The 20114-nt window shown below is 41.1% G+C and overlaps 2 protein-coding genes across 2 annotated transcripts; one reads left to right on the plus strand and one right to left on the minus strand.

The window, feature by feature from the left end:
- The first annotated feature begins 4425 nt into the window (after positions 1-4425).
- LOC126704838 (uncharacterized) lies at positions 4426-7315 on the plus strand. The gene is made up of 2 exons (XM_050403833.1): positions 4426-4630; positions 6828-7315. Exons 1-2 carry the CDS (start codon positions 4426-4428, stop codon positions 7313-7315), a joined length of 693 nt encoding a protein of 230 aa, XP_050259790.1.
- Positions 7316-17617: 10302 nt separating this feature from the next.
- Positions 17618-18520, minus strand: LOC126704839 (uncharacterized). The gene has a single exon (XM_050403834.1). It carries the CDS (start codon positions 18518-18520, stop codon positions 17618-17620), a length of 903 nt encoding a protein of 300 aa, XP_050259791.1.
- Positions 18521-20114: the final 1594 nt, after the last annotated feature.

The raw sequence follows: 20114 nt of genomic DNA on the forward strand, positions 1-20114 counted from the left end.
GTTCACATCCCTCCCCCCATCCACCCACCACCACCACCACCTTAATATTTGGAATTAGGTAATGTTTCCTTCTATGTTTTCGAAAATGAGAAAATTTCCTCATTCTGTTATTCCCTCAATTTAATCTAACATAATTCCTAGAGTATTCCATTGTCAAAAGTATAAAATACACCCAATTAAAAAATAAAACTCCAAATAACCTAAGCCAGGTAAATTAAACCCCCTAAACTAAATTCAAGTTGGAGTACTACCCGTTTTGCCCTCCTTATCTATATATATATATATAAAACCGAAGCCTTTGCTGGCACCACAATTTTCCACGTCTGCACAATATTTAAAAAATAAAAAATAAATAAAAATTATAACTCCTCAAAACCCTAACAACCTTATCCCTCTCTCAAGTTAAGAAATATAAAGCCACGGTTTCTGTAAACTCTCTCTCTCTCCAGACGTAGGAAGCCCTAAAGCATTCAAGATCTACAAAACCCTAGCAACCTTACCCCCCTCAAGTTAAGAAATATAAAGCCATGGTTTTTGCAAACTCTCTCTCTCCAGACGTAGGAAGCCCTAAAGCATTCAAGATCTACAATGCATGGTATAGATTTTAGCTTATAAAGTTCAGCTTTTGTAAGGTTAGTTTGTTTATATATTTAGTCCTTACGTTTAGGTTTAGTTTAGGTTTAGGTTTTAAGAGATTTATATATTACTACTATGTGGCTGAATTTCCCGTGACATCAGTTTTATGTTTTTAACCAAATACATCAGGAAAGCAAGAGAAAGCAAATAAATATTTAGTCCTTAAGTTTAAGTTTAGGTTTAGGTTTAGGTTTTAAGAGATTTATATATTACTACTATGTGATTGAATTTCCCGTGACATCAGTTTTATGTTTTTTTTTTTTTTTTTTTTAAATTTGTTTTATGTAAGGTTAGTTTGTTTACATCAGTGCTTTGTCTCAAAGATAAGGCTTTTAATATATCTCTTGCAAGCACACATGAATTTAAATTATCTTTTAATATATACATACTTTATTATTTTCTAATAGTTTTCCCGTGCATCGCACGGGTTAGCGACTAGTTGATAATAAGTTGGTGGTTAGGGGAGCATTTGCAGTCGTGTTATGGATGGTAGGCCGTGTACCCATAATTTTAGTATACAAACATACATTAAAAATGAATCAAATCAGTGTATGAATCAGAAGCTTATTTATTTATTTATTTATTTATTTTTTTTATTTTTTATTATTTTTTTTTTGAAAATGAATCAGAAGCTTATTGAACTAAAACGGGTTAATATTGCTCTTATCAATACCCAATTTTTTCATTTGGGTTTGGGCAGGTTAATAGATCCACTTATAATTAAGATTAAATCTAAAGAGAAGTCAGGCCCAACTCAACTATATAGGCACCTAAGATCATTTCGTAACGCTCCCAAATAGAAGAAGACTCTATTTATTAACTAATATTATATATATTTTTTGACCAAAAAAAAAACTAATATTATATATTATATTTATTTGTCTTAATATTTTTTTATGCTTCACCGAGGTTAAAAAAACTAAAAAAATCAAGGCTCCTTTATTGGCTAATAGACTGCAGTCTCTATTAAAAATGCCTTTAGGTATATATCCAAAACACAAAAACATTTTTTTAATAAAGCGTGAAAAGAGAAGTTTAAGGCCCAATGCATCCCACTTTTTTTTCTTTTTTTTACATCTACTTTTCTGTTTATATATTTTTTAAAGTATTCACATGCGATTACCCAAAATGATTTACAGCATACCATTGTAAACAAAACTTATTACCTTCTGCATTAGTGCATATAAGTTTCTCTGCGCTAGGGCTTCCTTAAACCCTGCCGTATGTAGAATTTGTGCCTACTCCTTGAGTTGGGCTGCCGTTGGACATACTTCTTCGTTTTTCTTGCACTCTTTAACGTTGCATTCGTTCTCAGGCAATCTAGGATGGAAAATCTGTCTTACATGTGAGAGAACTTCTCGCTATTGGAGTCTGAAGGTAATAAATATCAGGTTTACGAGAAGGGCTATGAAGGAAAATTTCTGCTTGCTGCGAAATTCTTTACTGGTAGAGCGCTGAGTATGGAAGCAGAGTTTTGTTTGTGTTTTCCGACGAGTCCGATATTGACGAGGTCCTGTTGGGAGAGCCGTGGTCGTTCGATAAGAATCTGGTGGTTCTAAAGAAGGTTCGACGGTACACGGAGGTCAGGGGATTGCTCTTTGATAAGGCGTGTTTTTTGGATACAGGTCCATGACCTTCCTCTCGGGTGTTTGAACATAGGAGTGGCTACTGATATTGTTGCGGCGGCTGGAGAAGTTGTGGTGAATGAAGAAAATAATGATGATTATGAGGGCAGTCAGTTCATGCGAGTTCGAGTGTCCGTTGATATTACGTAGCCCCTGTGTCGAGGCAGGAAAATTGGTTTGAGCAACGATGAGGATAGCTGGGTTAGTTTCAAATACGAACGGTTCCCTAACCTCTGTTATTGGTGCGACCGTCTTACCCACCATGATAAGGAGTGATCACTGTGGCTAAAACGGAAGGGATCGATGAAGGAGGGCGACAAACAGTTTGGGTCGTGGCTGAGAGCAAGCACCTCGAACCCTTGGAAAAAAACGATAGTCCACGTCGCTGGATATGAGGACGACGAGAGTAGTGACACTGAGGCAGTACCAAGAGCAGAGCAAAGTACCGGTGTGGTTGACGCAGATGCAAGGGGGTCTGTTGATCCCAAGGAGGTCCATATGGAATGTGGAGGTGATGCTTGTGTTCACGCTCCTTCAGAGGGGGAATACACGATAGAGAGGGTAGACCAGCCCGCACAGGGGGTGTTACATAGAGCTCCAAGTAGAGAAGTTTCAGATTCGGAAATTTTTAACTCACCCAATTGTCTGGTTTCAGTGCAGGTTGCGGATGCTATTCCTCCCAATGATTTTCAGGTGCAATTGCAGGATATAGATGATGAATTGGCCAAATTTGATCAGAGGGCAGAGGAGAATGTTGCGGGTTCAGTTGCTATATCAGGTGGAGTGAGTACGCGGGTAGTGGATTCAGCAGGCTTTTTGAAAAAATTATTCCACTCAGCTGGGTCCAGTAAACAAGATTCGGTGGTGCAGAGAGTGACAAGGCGAGGAAGGCAGCAAAATGTGAACTCTGGTGAGATGGAATCAGTATTATCGAAGTTAATGAGGCAGAATTTAGATGAAGAAAGGGAGGAAGAGGGTGGTCGCAGGAAAAAAGAGCATTAACAAATTTTATTCAATTGGGGGAGGCTGATGAGCAGCCCTGCCAACAGCCATGAAACTCTTAGCATGGAACTACATGGGCGTGCAGTTCAAGAGCTTGTAGACATTGTACAAACACAAGATCCCATGATTGTGTTTTTGTCAAAAACATGATCAAATAAGGAACAAATGAAATGGATTCGGGATAAGATATTTTTTGATGGGTGTTTTACGATACCTAAGGAAGGAAGGGGCATGATTTGGCTCTTCTTTGGAAAGCAGGAGTTAACATATGGGTGGATAGTTTTTCTAAGTATCATATTGACTCTATTACTCATGGTGGTTCAATTCAAGCATGAAGATTGCCTGCATTTTATGGAGAGCCTGATACTAGTCTAAAGAGTGAAGGATGGAATATGTTAAGAATGCTAGGCTTGAAGCCGCAATTACCTTGGTGTTGTTTTGGTGACTTTAATGAGCTATTGGAGGTACATGAAAAACGGGGTGGACGACCTAGAGCACACCATTGTTGTAGAATTTTCGAGAGGATTTGGATCATTGTGGCTTTGTGGACTTAGGCTTTTCGGGACTAGAATTTACTTGGCATGGTAGATGTGATGGGGAGATGATATGGGAAAGATTAGATAGAGGGGTTGCAAATTATGAGTGGTTGGCTAGATTTCCTACTAGGAGGATTAAGCATTTGAATTGTCTTACTTCAGATCATCGGCCAATTCTTCTATCATTGGATGCGAGTGGGGAGCATAAAAAATGGCATAGGAAGCCTTTCCGTTTTGAGGCAATGTGGGTGTCAGATTTTGGATGTCGTGAAGTGATCACTAGAGCTTGGGATTGTACTCCTGATGGTACTCCTATGTTTGCTACCGCATCAAAGCTGAAAAGATGTAAACAAAGTTTGAAAGTTTGGAGTCAAGAGCACTTTGGCAATGTTAAGAAAAACATAAAGGAATTGAAGGATAGGTTATGGAGAGCAGAGGATGATTCGGCCAGGTCTAGAAATTTTGAGGTTGATTGTTTAAAAAGGGAGTTGAATGTTCTCTATGATAAGGAAGAGAAGATGTGGTAGTAGCGGGCTAGGGTTTCATGGTTGCAAAATGGTGATCGAAATACAAAATTTTTCCATGGTTCAACAACCCAAAGGAAGAGAAATAATTTCATTAAGGGGATGCGTGATGGGAATAGGGTGTGGCAAGAAGGGGATGAGGTAGTTTCGGCCATGCTAGTAAATTTCTATTCCCAACTTTTCTCTTCCTCTAACCCTTATGATTTGGATCAGATTTTGAGTGGGGTTCAGCCTATGGTATCTGATGATGTGAGAGCAGATCTTGATAAGCCTTCTTCTAGTAAGGAGATCAGTCAAGCTTTATCTAGTGAGAGCAGATCTTGATAAGCCTTTTTCTAGGGAGATGGTCCTACTAAAAGCTCCAGGACCGGATGGTATGCCACCTCTTTTCTTTCAGACCTATTGGACTGATGTAGGTATGGATGTTACTTAGGCTATGCTATCTTGTTTAAATTTTGGGTCTATTATCAAATCTATAAATCATACTTTTATTGCTTTGATTCCAAAAGTAAACAATCCGGAAAGAGTATATGATTTTAGACCTATTAGCCTCTATAATGTAATTTATAAGATTATTAGTAAAGTGATTGCTAACCGCCTTAATCCCATGCTTAACTCAATCATTTCAGAGACTCAGAGTGCTTTCATTGCAGACAAATTGATTTCTGATAATATTTTAATTGCTTTTGAATCTCTACACCATATGAAGAACAATTGCACAGGGGAAAAAGGTTTTATGGCTATGAAGCTTGATATGAGTAAAGCTTATGATAGGATGGAGTGGTGCTTTCGCGAGCAAATCCTTCTTAAATTGGGTTTTCAAGAGTCATGGGTGGCCTTGATAATGAAATGTGTTACCACGGTGTCTTATTCTATTCTGGTAAATGGTGAACCAAAGGGTCTGATCAAACCTTCCAGAGGATTGCGTTAAGGGGATCCCCCTTCTCCTTATTTATTTCTATTTTATGCAAAGGGGCTAAATGCTCTTCTGAGACAAGCAATGGCAGGTGGTGATATCTACGGGTTCTCTTTGTGTTGAAATGGGCCTAAACTAACCCACCTATTTTTTGCAAATAATTGTTTGATTTTCTATAGATCTACCTTGGAGGAATGTGCCAAGTTCCAAGAGTTGCTTGTTGTGTATGAGGCTATTTTGGGTTAGATGATTAATAGGGAGAAAACAACTTTATTTTTTAGCAAGAACACAAATGTGCAAGCTCAACAGGCTATTAAAGTGGCACTCAATGTCCTGGCCATCTAGCATTATGAGAAGTACTTGGGGCTGCCATCTTTTGTTGGAAGAAACAAAAAGCCTGTTTTATGCAGATTAAAGAAAGGATCTGGGCTAGAATGCAAGGTTGAAAGGAAAAGCTTTTGTCTCAAGCTGGTAAGGAAGTGATGAACAAGGCGATGGTCCAATCTATACCTGCCTACTCTATGGGTGTTTTCAAGCTTCTGGTTGGTTTATGTAAAGATATTGAAGCAATGATTTGTAAGTTTTGGTGGGGTAGTGGTGACTAGAAGAAAATCCATTGGGCTAAGTGGAGCTCTCTTTGCTCCTCAAAATCAATTGGAGGGATGGGGTTCCGAGATCTTTAGAAGTTTAATAATACAATGTTAGCAAAACAAGTGTGGTATCTTATTCACCAAAAGGAGACACTTCTTTTTAAAGTGTTTGTCATTAATAAAGGAGCAATTTGGCGAATTAGGAATGGGGAATTGATTGATATTTGGAGGCATAGGTGGTTGCCTGACCTGCAACACAGCAAAATTATTTCTCCTTGGGCCAATACCTCTGTGAATTGGGTTTGTAAGCTATTTGTTCCCCACACAAAAATCTGGGACCTGGGTAAATTGGCTCTTTGTTTTTTGCCTTGGGAAGCTGAGATAGTTAGCTAAATTCAGGTCTGTACGAATGGGGAGGAGGATGTGTTGATTTGGCTGTTGACGTGAATGGTGGATATAGTGTTCGAAGTGCCTATCACCTTCTTGTTGCTGCCTAGGACTGTCTTGCGCCTAGCTCGTCCTCGTTGGCTCATGATCATGCTGTTTGGAAGATGAAGGTTCCTAATAAAATCTGGCATTCATCTGGCGTGCAACGAAAGACTCGCTTCCTACAAAGGTGAACTTAAAGGCTCGGCATGTACCTGTGGATGATGTCTATGAGGGGTGTGGGGATTATTCGGAGTTGACGCTGCATTCCCTGTGGCTTTGTGATCAAGCTCAGGCAGTTTGGATGTCAGATCTGAAGTTCCAATTTTTGGTTCTAAAAGGGTGCAGGTCTTTTGTTGAACTTCTAGAGCATTTGTTTAGGGAAGGGTCGGGCTTATAGGTTGTTGTGTTTGCTACAATCTGCTGGTGTCTGTGGCAATGGCGAAACCGGGTTAGAATGCGTCAACCTTCATGGCAGCTCCACGAGATTAAAGGCCGAGCGAAGAAGATGGTCCATGAATTTTGGGATGCCAATGTTCAGGAGTAGCAACAGTTTGTGTGTTGCCCTCAAGCTCGTTGGTCCCCTCCACCTGTTGGTACCTACAAAACTAATTTTGATGCTGCGATATTTTATGAGCTGCATTGTGCAAGACTTGGCGTCGTTTATCGAGATCATTCAGGCCAAGTTATTGCTGCCTTGAGTCAGAGGATTGGTCTACCCCATACGGTGGAGATGGCTAAAGCCTTGGCTGCAAGACGAGTTATGGAGTTTGCTAGGGAAATAAGCATTTTTGATGTCATATTGGAGGGTGATTGCCTGCGGGTTGTGCAAGCTTTAAATGCTTCAGGTGGGTGCAATACTTTGTATGGTCATATAGTCAATGAAACTAAGAGGTTAGGGGCTGTTTTGAGGCACTATAGTTTTCAACATGTTGGTCGGGACGAGAATAAATTAGCTCATTGTTTAGCTAGGAGAGCAATTTCATCTGCAGAAACTGATGTTTGGGTAGAAGATCTACTTGGGGATTTGGATGATGTGTTACAATCCGATTTGTCTTAAATTTTCTTAATTCTTTAATAAAACTACGCTTACATTTTTCTCAAAAAAAAAAAAAACAAAACAAAACAAAAAAAAAAACCTTATTACCTTCTCCAAACGCATTTATTGGTTTACTCCTTCTCTGTACCTATTATAACTTAGGTTGATATGATACATCAATTTTTTTTTTTTAATTTAATCAATATATTTTAAACAATAATTTAGTTAGTTTTAACTTTTCCCATTTGTACTGGTCTTTAAAAAAAATAATAAGATAAAACAAATCCTTTTTATTAAAGATTTTTTAAAAAAATTAAAATTAATAAAAATCCTATTTAAGATTGACTATTCTATAAAAAAGATTAAGTGGATTAGCTATATTGTTAATTAAAAATAAAATGTTAGCGGAACTTGAATACAAAAAAATTATTTAGTAATTTTGCATCTCAAGAAGCAAGAAAAAATATATATTAAATAAAAATATAAAAACTAAATTTCTTATTTAATTAATATTTAAATATAAGAAAATGTCCAACTTAAAACTTTTCACTTTATGGCTCAAAATTGGTTGATCCGGCCTCAAGAGGAGCTTCAGTTTTACGTCAACACTACAAGAAATTTGAGTTTAGGCGACGTTCATAAAACATTGTTAAAAACCCCAAAAATGTCACTATAAACACAAATGGTCTACAATGACCTTTTTTTTTTTTTTTTTTTTTTTTTTTTTTTTTTTTTTTTTTTTGCGATGTTCAAAAATGTCACAATAGGGAGGTCGCTATAGGTCTATTGCAATGTTTCTAAAATTGTCGCCATATGTGACACTTTAATGGCGTTCAAAAACTTATAACATTTTTGTATATAATGTAGGAAAATACATTTAGTGGTGTTTTTAAAACGCCGCGAATAATCAATCCTATAGCAATGTTTCAAAAACATCGCAAAAGCATTCATCCTCTTGATTTTTATAGGCGTTTTTAAAATATCATTATATGAATGATTATTTGCAATGTTTTAAAAGCATTGCTAAAAAGGATATCTTCTCAATACTTTTATCATCTTGAATTGAACAAAACACTTTTCTACCTACCAAAAAAAAAAAAAAAAATCAACCACCTAAACTATGGCAATATTATAAACAAAGTACAATACTTCCAAAATAGATGTGGTTATAACAAAATACTTGCCTACCTACACAAAAAAAAAACAGCCACCCAAACTATGACAATATTATAAACAAAGTACAATACTTCTAGAATAAATGTGGTTGTTCAAAACAATTATGTAATAATCCATGGAGTCCTTATAACACTGCATTTACCACTGTATGCTAGTTTCTTGATAAGATGAAGCATACGATCTATGAGGAGTTGAAGATTAATGATCTAAATCGAAACTACCCTGAATACAAATTAAGAGTATCTAATAAGTTCATAATGAAATCATTTTGAGTAACAAAATAATAGTTGCTATACTTAAAAAATTTAAACACCAAATGCATTCTTAAAACATTAAAATTTAATAAACAAAGAATATTTATATCCATTTCTATCCATATCTTCATTCACACAACAAATTCAAAACCAATTAGTTTTATTAACATGCAAATAAGATTGCACATAATCTTAAATATAATAAACAAACCATATCAAGTCTATCTATATCCTCATTCACACAAATGAACTAAGGTTCTACAAACTTAAGCAAAAACCATAGAAGTAGAATTACACATACACTTAAATATAGTACACAACATATTCAAAACCACATAGTTTCATAAACATGCAAATAGGATTACACATAATTTTAAATATAATAAACATACCATATCAAGTCTATCTATATCCACATTCACACAAATCGACTTAGTCTTAAATCTCAACAAACTTAAGCAAAAACCATGAAAGTAAAATTACGCATATACTTAAATATAGTACACAACATATTCAAAATCACATAGTTTCATATACATGCAAATAGGATTATACATAATTGATGATGCCGTGAAATCACCAGTGAGTTACACGATCCACGCTCGCTTAAACTAACAACCTGCAAGAAGAAAGAAGTGATCTCGTAGAGGGCATCGGTGTGGTGTCGGCCAAATACCCTCCGAAGGTCAAGTTAGAATTATTCTCAACTCTAGAGTGCTAGAGAGGGTAAATTATGCGTACCTTAATTTGTGAGGGTATTGGGGCTTTTATAGTAGTAGGAGGTTGGCCTCTCTTCCTTGACCTATAAGTCTTTTCCTTATAGGACTCTACTTGAGCAATCCCAAATGTGATGGGCAAACATTTCCTTGTAGAGTGGGTTTTTCATTAAGCGCGTATCTTCTAGAATTATCCTTTCACTAGTATTCTGATTTCCTTTAGGATTCTCTCGGATTTCAAACGTGTGCCCTAAGTATTTTAAGTCATGCCAGGCCCTGGGCTCTCCCTTATTGCCGGCCCATGGGCTCGGATCCGTCAGGCCCAATGTCATGCTATTTTTTACCCCTTCAGTTGCCCCCTTCACCCTATGGTCCATCATGATTTAGGTGGTTAGACCAGTAGGGTGACGGTTAAATTTTAATTGGGGTTGACGGTCTAAGATTGTTTATGCTGACGGTTGAAGATTGTTTATGTTGACGGTTGAAGTCTCTTGAAGTTGACGGTTCTTCAAGGGGACATGAACTGCGAACATATGTTGACAGGTTGTCAAGCATTTATGAGGCATGCCACGTGTCACTTTTTGATTGGATTTTGTACCGGATCGAAGCATAGCTTCGTCTTCTGTGCATTTCTCATATATATAACACACCTCTCTCCCCTCATTTCTACAATTTTCAGACAAAACATATTGTCAGAGTGCCGTCATCAACCTTGTTAGAGCGCCGTCGAACATTTGTACCCGTCAACTATACAACCGTCGACTTTCCGTTACTCAGAGCGATGAGTATTTATTATTATTATTTTTTCAAGTCTTGCATTTTGTGCTTACATTTTGCTAGACCTACACACCCGTCAGTCACTATTAGATCCGTCAGTCTTAGGTTTTGTCGTCAATTGTAGGCCATGTCTAGTGCGTCAAGTAATCAGTCGGTAGTTCATGACAGGGCGGAATACGAGGAAGTATACCCGTCCGGTCATAAAGACCCAGAGAGTCCCAACGAAGAGAGGAGTCTGTCCACCTCTTCCTCGTCCTTAACAAATGAGGCTATGGAGATGGTTGAAGTAGAAGAAACGTTTGATGACGGCGAGGATCAACCATTGGGACTCGTCATCGGTGCTGATGGACTTAGGGAGTTCATCATGCTACCAGAGTGGACGGTGCATAAATTCACTTCCGTCATTAAGGAGAAACAATTCAGCACATTTAAGGCTAACTTCCAAATTCCGGACTACATTCCAATCCGTCTATCCTATGTATCGGAGAAATGTTATTACGACGGGGTAGAAGGTGTTGGAGTGTACGAGCAGATGCTGAAGGCAGGACTTCGGTTTCCACTAAGTACCCTACATAGAGAACTTTTAAAATATCTGGGTCTGTTTGTCAACCAGATATCCCCAAACGCCAGGAGAGTCTTCATAGCCATGGAGATTCTCTATGGTGCAATGACAGACGGTGCTAAGAGGCTGACGGTGCGTGAATTCCTTCATTGCTACCGTCTAGACAAGATTGACAGGTCAAGGGGAATGTATAGTTTTGCCAGTAGGAGCCCGTTGTTGAAGGTCATTTTTGAAACACCCGACTTAAATAGAGACTGGAAGAGTCGTTACTTCTTCCTATAGGGTGACAGATGGATAAGCCGTCCAGGAGAAACGGAGTATATGCCCGTCAACACAACTTGGGGAGTATTACATTCATCTTGTATGCATCCGTCCAAATTTGCAAATATTTTTTACATTCGTCAACTATGGTTCTTTCCTTTAACCGTCTATTTTCTCTGCAGGTAGACGGCGACCACAAGTTAGTATTGAGGAGTTTAGTTTCCTCGAGAAGATTTTTTAGAAGACCAAGCCGGAGGAAAGGACTTGGGCGAAGTTGGTAAATCCGAACACCATCCATTGGTATTGTGACGGTCCTGAACCCACCCGTGAAGCCGTCAGATACGACGAAAGAATTCACAGACGTAAGTCCATCAACCTTTACTTCGCATAAATGGTTTCAACTATATGTAAATAACTTCATCCGTCCTGTTTTACAGAAATGGACGATGCTAAGAGAAGGGCGCTGATAAAATCATAGGCCGTCAAGTAAAAGGAGTCTGGTGAGGTGGTGGTTCCTAAGGGGACGACTTCGTCGATAAAGAGGAAACCGTCATCCAAATCTGACCGTCCACATAAGCAGCCAAAGGTCTCTCTGGAACCCGTCGTAGGGTTGATGGCTGAGGGTGTGAAGACCGTCACCCCAATAAAGCATGAGTTTGGCAAAGGCTTAATGAAGGCCCCGTTCACAAGCCAAGAGAAGCCTCCTCCTCTCCTCCGTGACGACTCCAAATTTGCCTTGGAAAAGCTTTCATCAATTATTTCGTCGGAGGACTACGAGGATTTGGGCAATCACTCGACGGAGGCAATGGGGGAGACGGGTCTCTTTGCTGTTGCATAGGTAACTTTTATCCGTCGATTTAAGCCCGTCTATTCTACTTTGTTTTTGTCTAACACTGTTTAACTTGTTTGTTCCAGTCCTTGGTCATGATGAAGGGCCTAATGGACCGGTATCTTAACCGTGAGGCGGCTCTGGAACGTGTGAGAGCAAAGGCAGAGCAGACGAAGGATGAGCTTGGTCAACTTCACAAGTGGAAGTCCACTATGGAGAAGAAGTTTGACCTTTCAGAGCAGGCAAGGAAAGAGCTTAAGCAGAAGACGGAGGAAGCTGGGAAGGCCCTGGAGGTCAAAGAAAAGGAAATCCAAGACCTGAAGGAAAAGCTCCATCAAGCTAAGGAGGTTGCGGTCCGAGAATACTGTGATTCCGACGCCTTATTGGGCGAGCTGGGGGGATCGTTCCTTCAAGGCTTTGATGATGCACTCCATCAAGTTAAGAAAGCCTACCCTTAACTGGACGTGTCAATGATAAATGTCAACGATCAAGACCAGACGTCTGCTTTGCCCGTCACCTCTGAAAACACAAACGACCTCTTTGGTGAGGATGCAGTTCAAGGTGACGGAGAATCAGTTCCAGCGAAAAATGTCCAAGATGCCGACCCAAAAAGGTAGATTATATTTTATTTTATATATTTTTTTTATTTGAGAACGATCCGTCCTTCGTTTTGTGTATTTAACAATTACCCTCTGAGGGTTTTATCCGTCATTATTGCATTATCTTATAATCTTATGCTTGCTATATCTTATTGTTTGGATTTTGCATAAATATCCATCCTCTATAGAAAGGAGAAATTTGAGTAAATATCCGTCCTTGTAATTTTTGTATAATGGTGTTGACGGTCTGGTACCCGTCTATTTTGCGAAATACGAATATTTCCAGCCTATGTGTGATCCATCCAGTCTGTGGAGTTGATGAATATCCTTACCATGAGAGTGATCCGTTCGTTTTGTGGACTTTGTAATTATTCTCACTTTGGTGATCCGTCCACATTGATTATGTAAACTAATTTCACCTTTTGGGTGATCCGTCCACTTTATGGACATCGTAAATTATTTTCACCTTTTGGGTGATCCATCCACTTTGTGGAATTATTTTCACCTTTTGGGTGATCCATCCACTTTGTAAATTATTTTCACCCTTTTGTAAATTATTTTCACCCTTTGGGTGATCCGTCCACTTTGTGGACTTTGTGAATTATTTTCACCCTTTGGGTGATCTGTCCACTTTGTGGACTGTAAATTATTTTCACCCTTTGGGTGATCCGTCCACTTTGTGGACTTTGTAAATTATTTTCACCCTTTGGGTGATCTGTCCACTTCATGGACTTTGTAAATTATTTTCACCCTTTGGGTGATCCGTCCACTTTGTGGACTATGTAAATTATTTTCACCCTTTGGGTGATCCATCCACTTTGTGGACTTTGTAAATTATTTTCACCCTTTGGATGATCCGTCCACTTGGTGGATTTTGTCTTATATCCGTCCATGTTGGACTTAAATTCCTCATCCTCTTGGGACGATCCGTCCACTTTGTGGACTTGTTATGTAGCCTATCCATTCATAGTAAAAATCCATGTGAAAAATCAAAGCTGTATCTGAATATTCTTCTTTAAAGAAAATACGTTTGTAGAAAGAAGTACCTGCCCCCTTGGGCTTAAAAAGGCACAAAAAGATTGTAGCAAGAATAGTTAAAGAAAAACTAGTAAATTGTAGCTAAAGATTAAATAAACTGGGAAATTGGGGATTTGTTCATATTCTCTCTACTGGTAGTATTTCTGAAGATGCTCCGTGTTCCAAGGGTGCTGCAGTTTTTGTCCGTCCATTGTCTCGAGGTGGTAGGTCCCCTTCCTTTGCCATGACGCGATCCTGTAGGGTCCTTCTCAGTTAGGACCGAGTTTTCCTTGTGAAGGATCTCTAGCGGCACCCATTACTTTCCGTAGTACAAGATCACCGACCTGAAGTCCCTATGCCTCACTTTGGTGTTGAAGTGTTTTGCCATGAGATTCTGATAACGTGCCAACCTTTGCTCTGCTGCCGCTCTGACTTCGTCCACTAGGTCGAGCTGGAGGCATATGGCCTATTTGTTCTTATCTTCATCGTAGCTCTCCACCCGGTAGCTTGTGAGCCCCACTTCTGTGAGAATGACAGCTTCGGTTCCATATGCAAGTCGAAATGGTGTTTCTCCAGTGGGTGTTCTTGCCGTGGTCTGGTATGCCCATAGGACGCTTGGTAGTTCGTCTGGCCAGATACCCTTTGTCCCCTCGAGCCGGGTCTTGATTATCTTGAGTAAGGACCAGTTCGTGACTTCGACTTGCCTGTTTGCCTGTGGGTGTGCGGGTGATGAGTAGTGATTCTTGATCCCTAGCTCCGAGCAGAAGTCTTTGAATGCGCTGTTGTCGAATTGCTTACCGTTGTCAGAGACTAGTACTCTGGGTATCCCGTACCTGCATATGATATTTCTCCAGACAAAACTTCGGATGTTCTTCTCCGTGATGGTGGCTAAGGCTTCCGCCTCGACCCACTTAGTGAAGTAGTCTATGCCTACTACCAGGAATTTCAGCTGTCGAATCGTCATCGGGAATGGGCCCATGATATCAAGTCCCCATTGTGTGAACGACCAGGATGCCGTCATAGGTGTCAGTTCTTCGAACGGCTGCCTGATGAAATTGCTGAACCTCTAGCATTTGTCGCAGGACTGGACATAGGCTTACGCATCCTTCATCATTATAGGCCAGTAGTATCCTGCTCGGATCAACTTGTGTACAAGTGATCGTGCGCCCGAGTGGTTTCCGCAGATACCCTCGTGTACTTCTCTCATCACGTAATCTGCTTCCTCTTGGCCTAAACACCTCAGGTACGGTCGAGAGAAACCTCTTTTATATAAGACGTCTTTTATCAGCACGAACCGTGCTGCCTGGACCTTCAACTTTCTTGCGGCGCCCTTCTCATCCGGTAACACCCCAGTTTTTAGGTAGGATATCAATGGCGCAGTCCAGTTGCATTCAGAGTTTACCACCTACATATTTGTTCCGTCATCGATAAGTGAGGAGATTTGAATGAATGATAATACCTGTTCGGGAACCAGCATAAATTCGGCTGACGCAGCTTTTGCTAGATGGTTGGTCCATTCGTTTTCCTCCCTTGGTATCTGAATGAATTCGACTTCGAGGTCGCTGATTCGATATTTTACTTCTTCTAAATACCTTTTCATTCTATCGTTCTTACACTCGTAGTCGCCATTGATCTGACTTGTTACCACTTGTGAATCGCAGTGGACAATTATGTTTTCTGCTCCTGCGGCCTTTGCAAGGTCAAGCCCTGCCACCAAGGCTTCATACTCTGCCTCATTGTTGGTTGTGGGGAAATCCAATCGGATCATACATTGTATCTTGTCACCCTGTGGAGTTTGGATCACTACCCCGGCTCCACCGGCTCGTCTATTTGAGGATTCATCTGTATAGATATTCCATTGTTCTTTCTCTTCCTCCACCTAGCCTTCCTTGAGAGTGAACTCGGCGATGAAGTCAGCTACTACCTGCCCTTTTATGGCCATCCGTGGGCGGTATTGGATGTCAAACTCACTCAGCTCTATTGCCCACAAAGCCATTCTTCCTGCTGCTTTTGGGCTACTCATGGCTTTTCTCAATGGCTTGTCCGTTAAGACAACAATTGTATGCACTTGGAAGTATGGCTTAAGTCTTCGTGCGGTGATTACCAACGCGAAAGCCAACTTCTCCATCTGAGGGTACCTCTCTTCTGCTCCTCGGAGTGCTCGGCTGGTAAAGTAGACTGGTTTCTGGGATCCATCCTCCTCTTTCACCAAAGCTGCGCTTACTGCAGCTTTTGAAACGGCTAAATATAGGTAGAGTTCTTCGCCTGGCATGTACGGACTAAGCAACTGTGGAGATGAGAGATACGCTTTCAAGTTGTTGAATGTCGTTTGGCATTCATCCGTCCACTCAAATGATTTCCTTAGAGTGCGGAAGAATGGTAAACACCTGTCCATCGCTCTTGAGACGAACCTGTTTAGAGCTGCAATCTTTCCGTTTAAACTTTGGACCTCCTTAACCGTCCTTGGTGGTTCCAACTCCATTATGGCCCGCACCTTCTCTGGATTGACCTCTATTCCTCTTTGGGACACCATGAAACCCAAGAATTTCCTAGCTGTCACTCCGAATGCGCACTTGTTTGGATTCAGCTTCATGTTGAACGATCGGAGCGTATCGAATGTCTCCCTGAGGTCGTCTAGGTGATCAACTTCATGCAGGCTTTTTACCAACATGTCGTCAACATAAACCTACACGTTCCTGCCGGTCTAATGTGCAAACATCTTGTTCATTAGCCTTTGGTATGTTGCCCTAGCATTTTTGAGTTCGAAAGGCATCACCTTGTAGCAGAATAATCTTTGGCTTGTGATGAAGGAGGTCTTCTCTTGATCAGATTCGTCCATCCTAATCTGGTTGTAGTCGGAGAAAGCCTCCATAAAGCTTAGGAGCTGGTGTCTTACAGTTGAATCCACCAGGGTATCTATCCGTGGGAGCGGGTAGCTGTCTTTAGGGCAAGCCTTGTTGAGGTTCGTGAAATCTACGCACATCCTCCAGTTTCTGTTGGCCTTTTTAACCATAACGACGTTTGCCAACTAGTCGGGGTAGTATACTTCCCGGATGAAACCTGCCTCTAGTAATTTTCGAACCTCCTCGGCTATGGCCTTGTCCCGCTCTTGGGCGAAGACTCGTTTCTTTTGTCGGATCGGAGGGAATGAGGGTGACACATTTAACTTGTGGACCATGACTGAGGGGTCGATTCTTGGCATGTCTTCATGACTCCAGGCGAACACGTTTTGGTTATTTCTGAGGAAAGTCGTGATCGTTTGGCGCACTGGCCAACTAGCTAGTGTGCCAATTTTAGTCGTCCGTTCAGGCCGCGTGTCATCAAGTCTTACCTCTTCTAGCTCTTCAACTGGCTCTGCTAATACTCGCTGCTTTCCGATACACATTGTTTGCTATTGATCCTCCATTTCTAACATGGCAATATAGCATTCCCGCGCTGCTATTTGATTTCCCCGCAATTCTCCCACCCCATACTCCGTCGGGAATTTAATCATCAAGTGGTACGTTGAAGTTATCGCCTTCCAGGCATTGAGAGTGGGTCGCCCGAGGATCGCATTGTAGGTGGACGAGCAGTCAACCACAAGAAAAGTTACCTCCTTTGTGATCTGCTGAGGATAGTCACCTGCCGTTACAGCTAGTGTTATTGCGCCCAAGGGGAACACCTTCGTTCCCCCAAATCCCACGAGTGGGTCATTCATTAGGGTCAACCGTTCCCTGTCAATTCTCATTTGCTGGAATGCTGGATAGTACAGGATGTCTGCTGAGCTGCCGTTGTCGGCGAGGACCCGATGCATGTTATAATCCCCTATTTAAAAGCTGACCACAAGTGCGTCGTCATGAGGATGGTGAAGTCTCCGAGCGTCATCCTCTGAAAATCCGATAACGGGGTTATCTATTCGCGGCATCCTGGGTATGGATCCTATAAGTTGGACGCTATGGACCATCCCGAGGTAGGTTTTGTAGGCTTTTTTGGAAGATCCGGCTACGGTTGTGCCCCCTAAGATCATTCTTATGTCCCCTATATGTGGTCTAGGGCACTCGTTCTCTCGTCGTGGGGCCTGTTCCTGTGGTGGATTGGTTCTTTCCCTACTGACGAACCTCTGTAGCTTCCCTTGTCTGATTAGGGCCTCAATCTACTGTTTCAGGTCGTAGCAGTTGGCCGTGTCGTGCTCGTGGTCTCGGTGAAAGCGACAATACTTATCCCTTGGCCTTTTGTTGGGATCTCCCTTTAATTTACCAGGGAACGTCAGTGCTCCTTCATTTTTGATTTGCATGAAGACTTGATCGATCGGGGTGGTTAATGGTGTGAAATTGGTGAACCTTCTAGTGGGGGGTCTAGGGCGCTTTTCATCTCGTTGATCTCCGGTCCTAGCAACCTTTCGACCCCTATCTTGTCGCGTGTCCTCCTGTCTCTCCCTCTTCTTAGGCTTTTCCTCGCGGGCTAGCAATGCATCTTCTGCATTCATGAATTTGGTAGCTCTGTAGAGCACGTCCGTCATGGTCTTCGGGTCATTCTTGTATAAAGAAAACAAGAACTTACCCTTCCGTAGCTCGCTAGTAAATGCAGCTACAAGTATCTTATCATCAGTTTCGTCAATCGAAAGGGCTTCCTTGTTGAAATGAGTTATGTAGGCCCGCAGCATTTCGTCTTCTCGCTGCTTAATGCTCATTAAGCACGCGGTGGACCTTTTGTACCGATGTCCGCTTATGAAGTGCGAGGTGAACTTGGCGCTCAACTCCTTGAAAGTATTGATAGAGCTTGGTGTCAATCTACTGAACCAAACCCTCGCAGGGCCCTTCAGCGTCGTCGGGAATGCCCTGCACATGATCTCGTCTGGTACCCCTTGAAGGTGCATTAGGGTCTTGAAAGTCTCTAGATGATCGAGGGGGTCCTTGACCCCGTTGTAGCTTTCGATCTGGGGCATGAGGAATTTCGGTGGCAGGGGGAATGAGTTGACGAAGGTAGTGAATGGTGAGTCGGTTCTATTCACTAGGTCATCAAGATCAGTGGATACTCGTCCCTTGAGGGCATTCATCATGACCTCCATCTGCTCCTTCATCGCCTGCATCTCTGCGATAATAGGCGAAGGGGCAAAATCCATGAGAGATGGAAGGCTTATGTTTTGCCACTTTGGTCGGCTTGGGGCGTTGCTGCCCTCTGGCTTCTCCTGGTCCCTTCGTTCGGTACTGTTACCTTCTTGGTTTTCCTCCTGAATGTTAGGTCCTGCATCCCTTTGGCGTAGCTGCTCCTCCAGATCATGGTTCTGCTTCGTGAGTCGTTCTACTGCTACCATGAGAGTCTGGACCTGTCTCTCTAATGTAGTAGATCTTGGTGGCTCGTCTTCTTGAACGTTGTTGGTGGTAGCCATCGAGCGAGTGAGTACTATGCGACTCTTATGTCTGGGAGGCGATAGTCTGGCTAAACTCTTCGCGTTTCCCATAGACGGCGCCAACTGATGATGCTGTGAAATCACCAGTGAGCTACACAATCCACACTCGCTTAAACTAACAACCTGCAAGAAGAAAGAAGTGATCTCGCAGAAGGCACTGGTGTGGTGTCGGCCAAATACCCTCCGAAGGTCAAGTTAGAATTATTCTCAACTCTAGAGTGCTAGAGAGGGTAAATTATGCGTACCTTTTATAGTAGTAGGAGACTAGAAGGTTGGCCTCTCTTCCTTGACCTAGAAGTCTTTTCCCTATAGGACTCTACTTGAGCAATTCCAAACGTGATGGGCAAACATTTCCTTGTAGAGTGGGTTTTTCATTAAGCGCATATCTTCTAGAATTATCCTTGCACTAGTATTCTGATTTCCTTTAGGATTCTCTCGGATTTCAAACGTGTGCCCCAAGTATTTTAAGTCATGCCAGGCCCTGGGCTCTCCCTTATTGTCGACCCATGGGCTCGGATCCGTTAGGCCCAATGTCATGCTATTTTTTACCCCTTCAATAATCTTAAATATACTAAACAAATCATATCAAGTCTATCAATATCCTCATTGTGCAACTCCATTTCTATATTCCACAGATGTCCTATCTTTAATGTCCATCCAACTCTTGTCCATAGCTATAGAACAAATTTACACAATAAATACTAATAGCATGATATCATGAAAGCATAAACCAACCATTAGTCCATATTTCAATTACTCGAACAAAACAAACCTATGCTTTTAAGAAAACAAGACAAAATTTTCAAATTTGAGAAAATGACTTGCAAGTCACACCAATGTCCTAAGTGTAGGCATAAGGAGTCTAAATTCATAAGTAATTTATTAATACATTTGGTAACTAATCAATATCTCTTGATAATTGTCATTTAGTTTGCATATTCGACATGTGAAAGAAATGAAATAATCAAACAACAATCCACCACAAAACAATTATCAATGCAAGCCACCCACTTGCTCCAACTCAACAATCCACCCGAACACAATTATTATAATCACAAATATAAAATTCTTACAAGTATTGATGTTCAAAAAGTAATCAACAAATATAACTCAAAAATATTCATCCAAATTTTCAAAAAATAATAAACACTTCCAATATAAATGTAAACTGCCTTATAGCACCATGCAAGCCACCCACTTGCTTCAACTCAACAGCCACCCCAACACAATTATCATAATT

This window comes from Quercus robur, chromosome 11, assembly GCF_932294415.1.
Source record: "Quercus robur chromosome 11, dhQueRobu3.1, whole genome shotgun sequence".
Lineage (NCBI taxonomy): Eukaryota > Viridiplantae > Streptophyta > Magnoliopsida > Fagales > Fagaceae > Quercus > Quercus robur.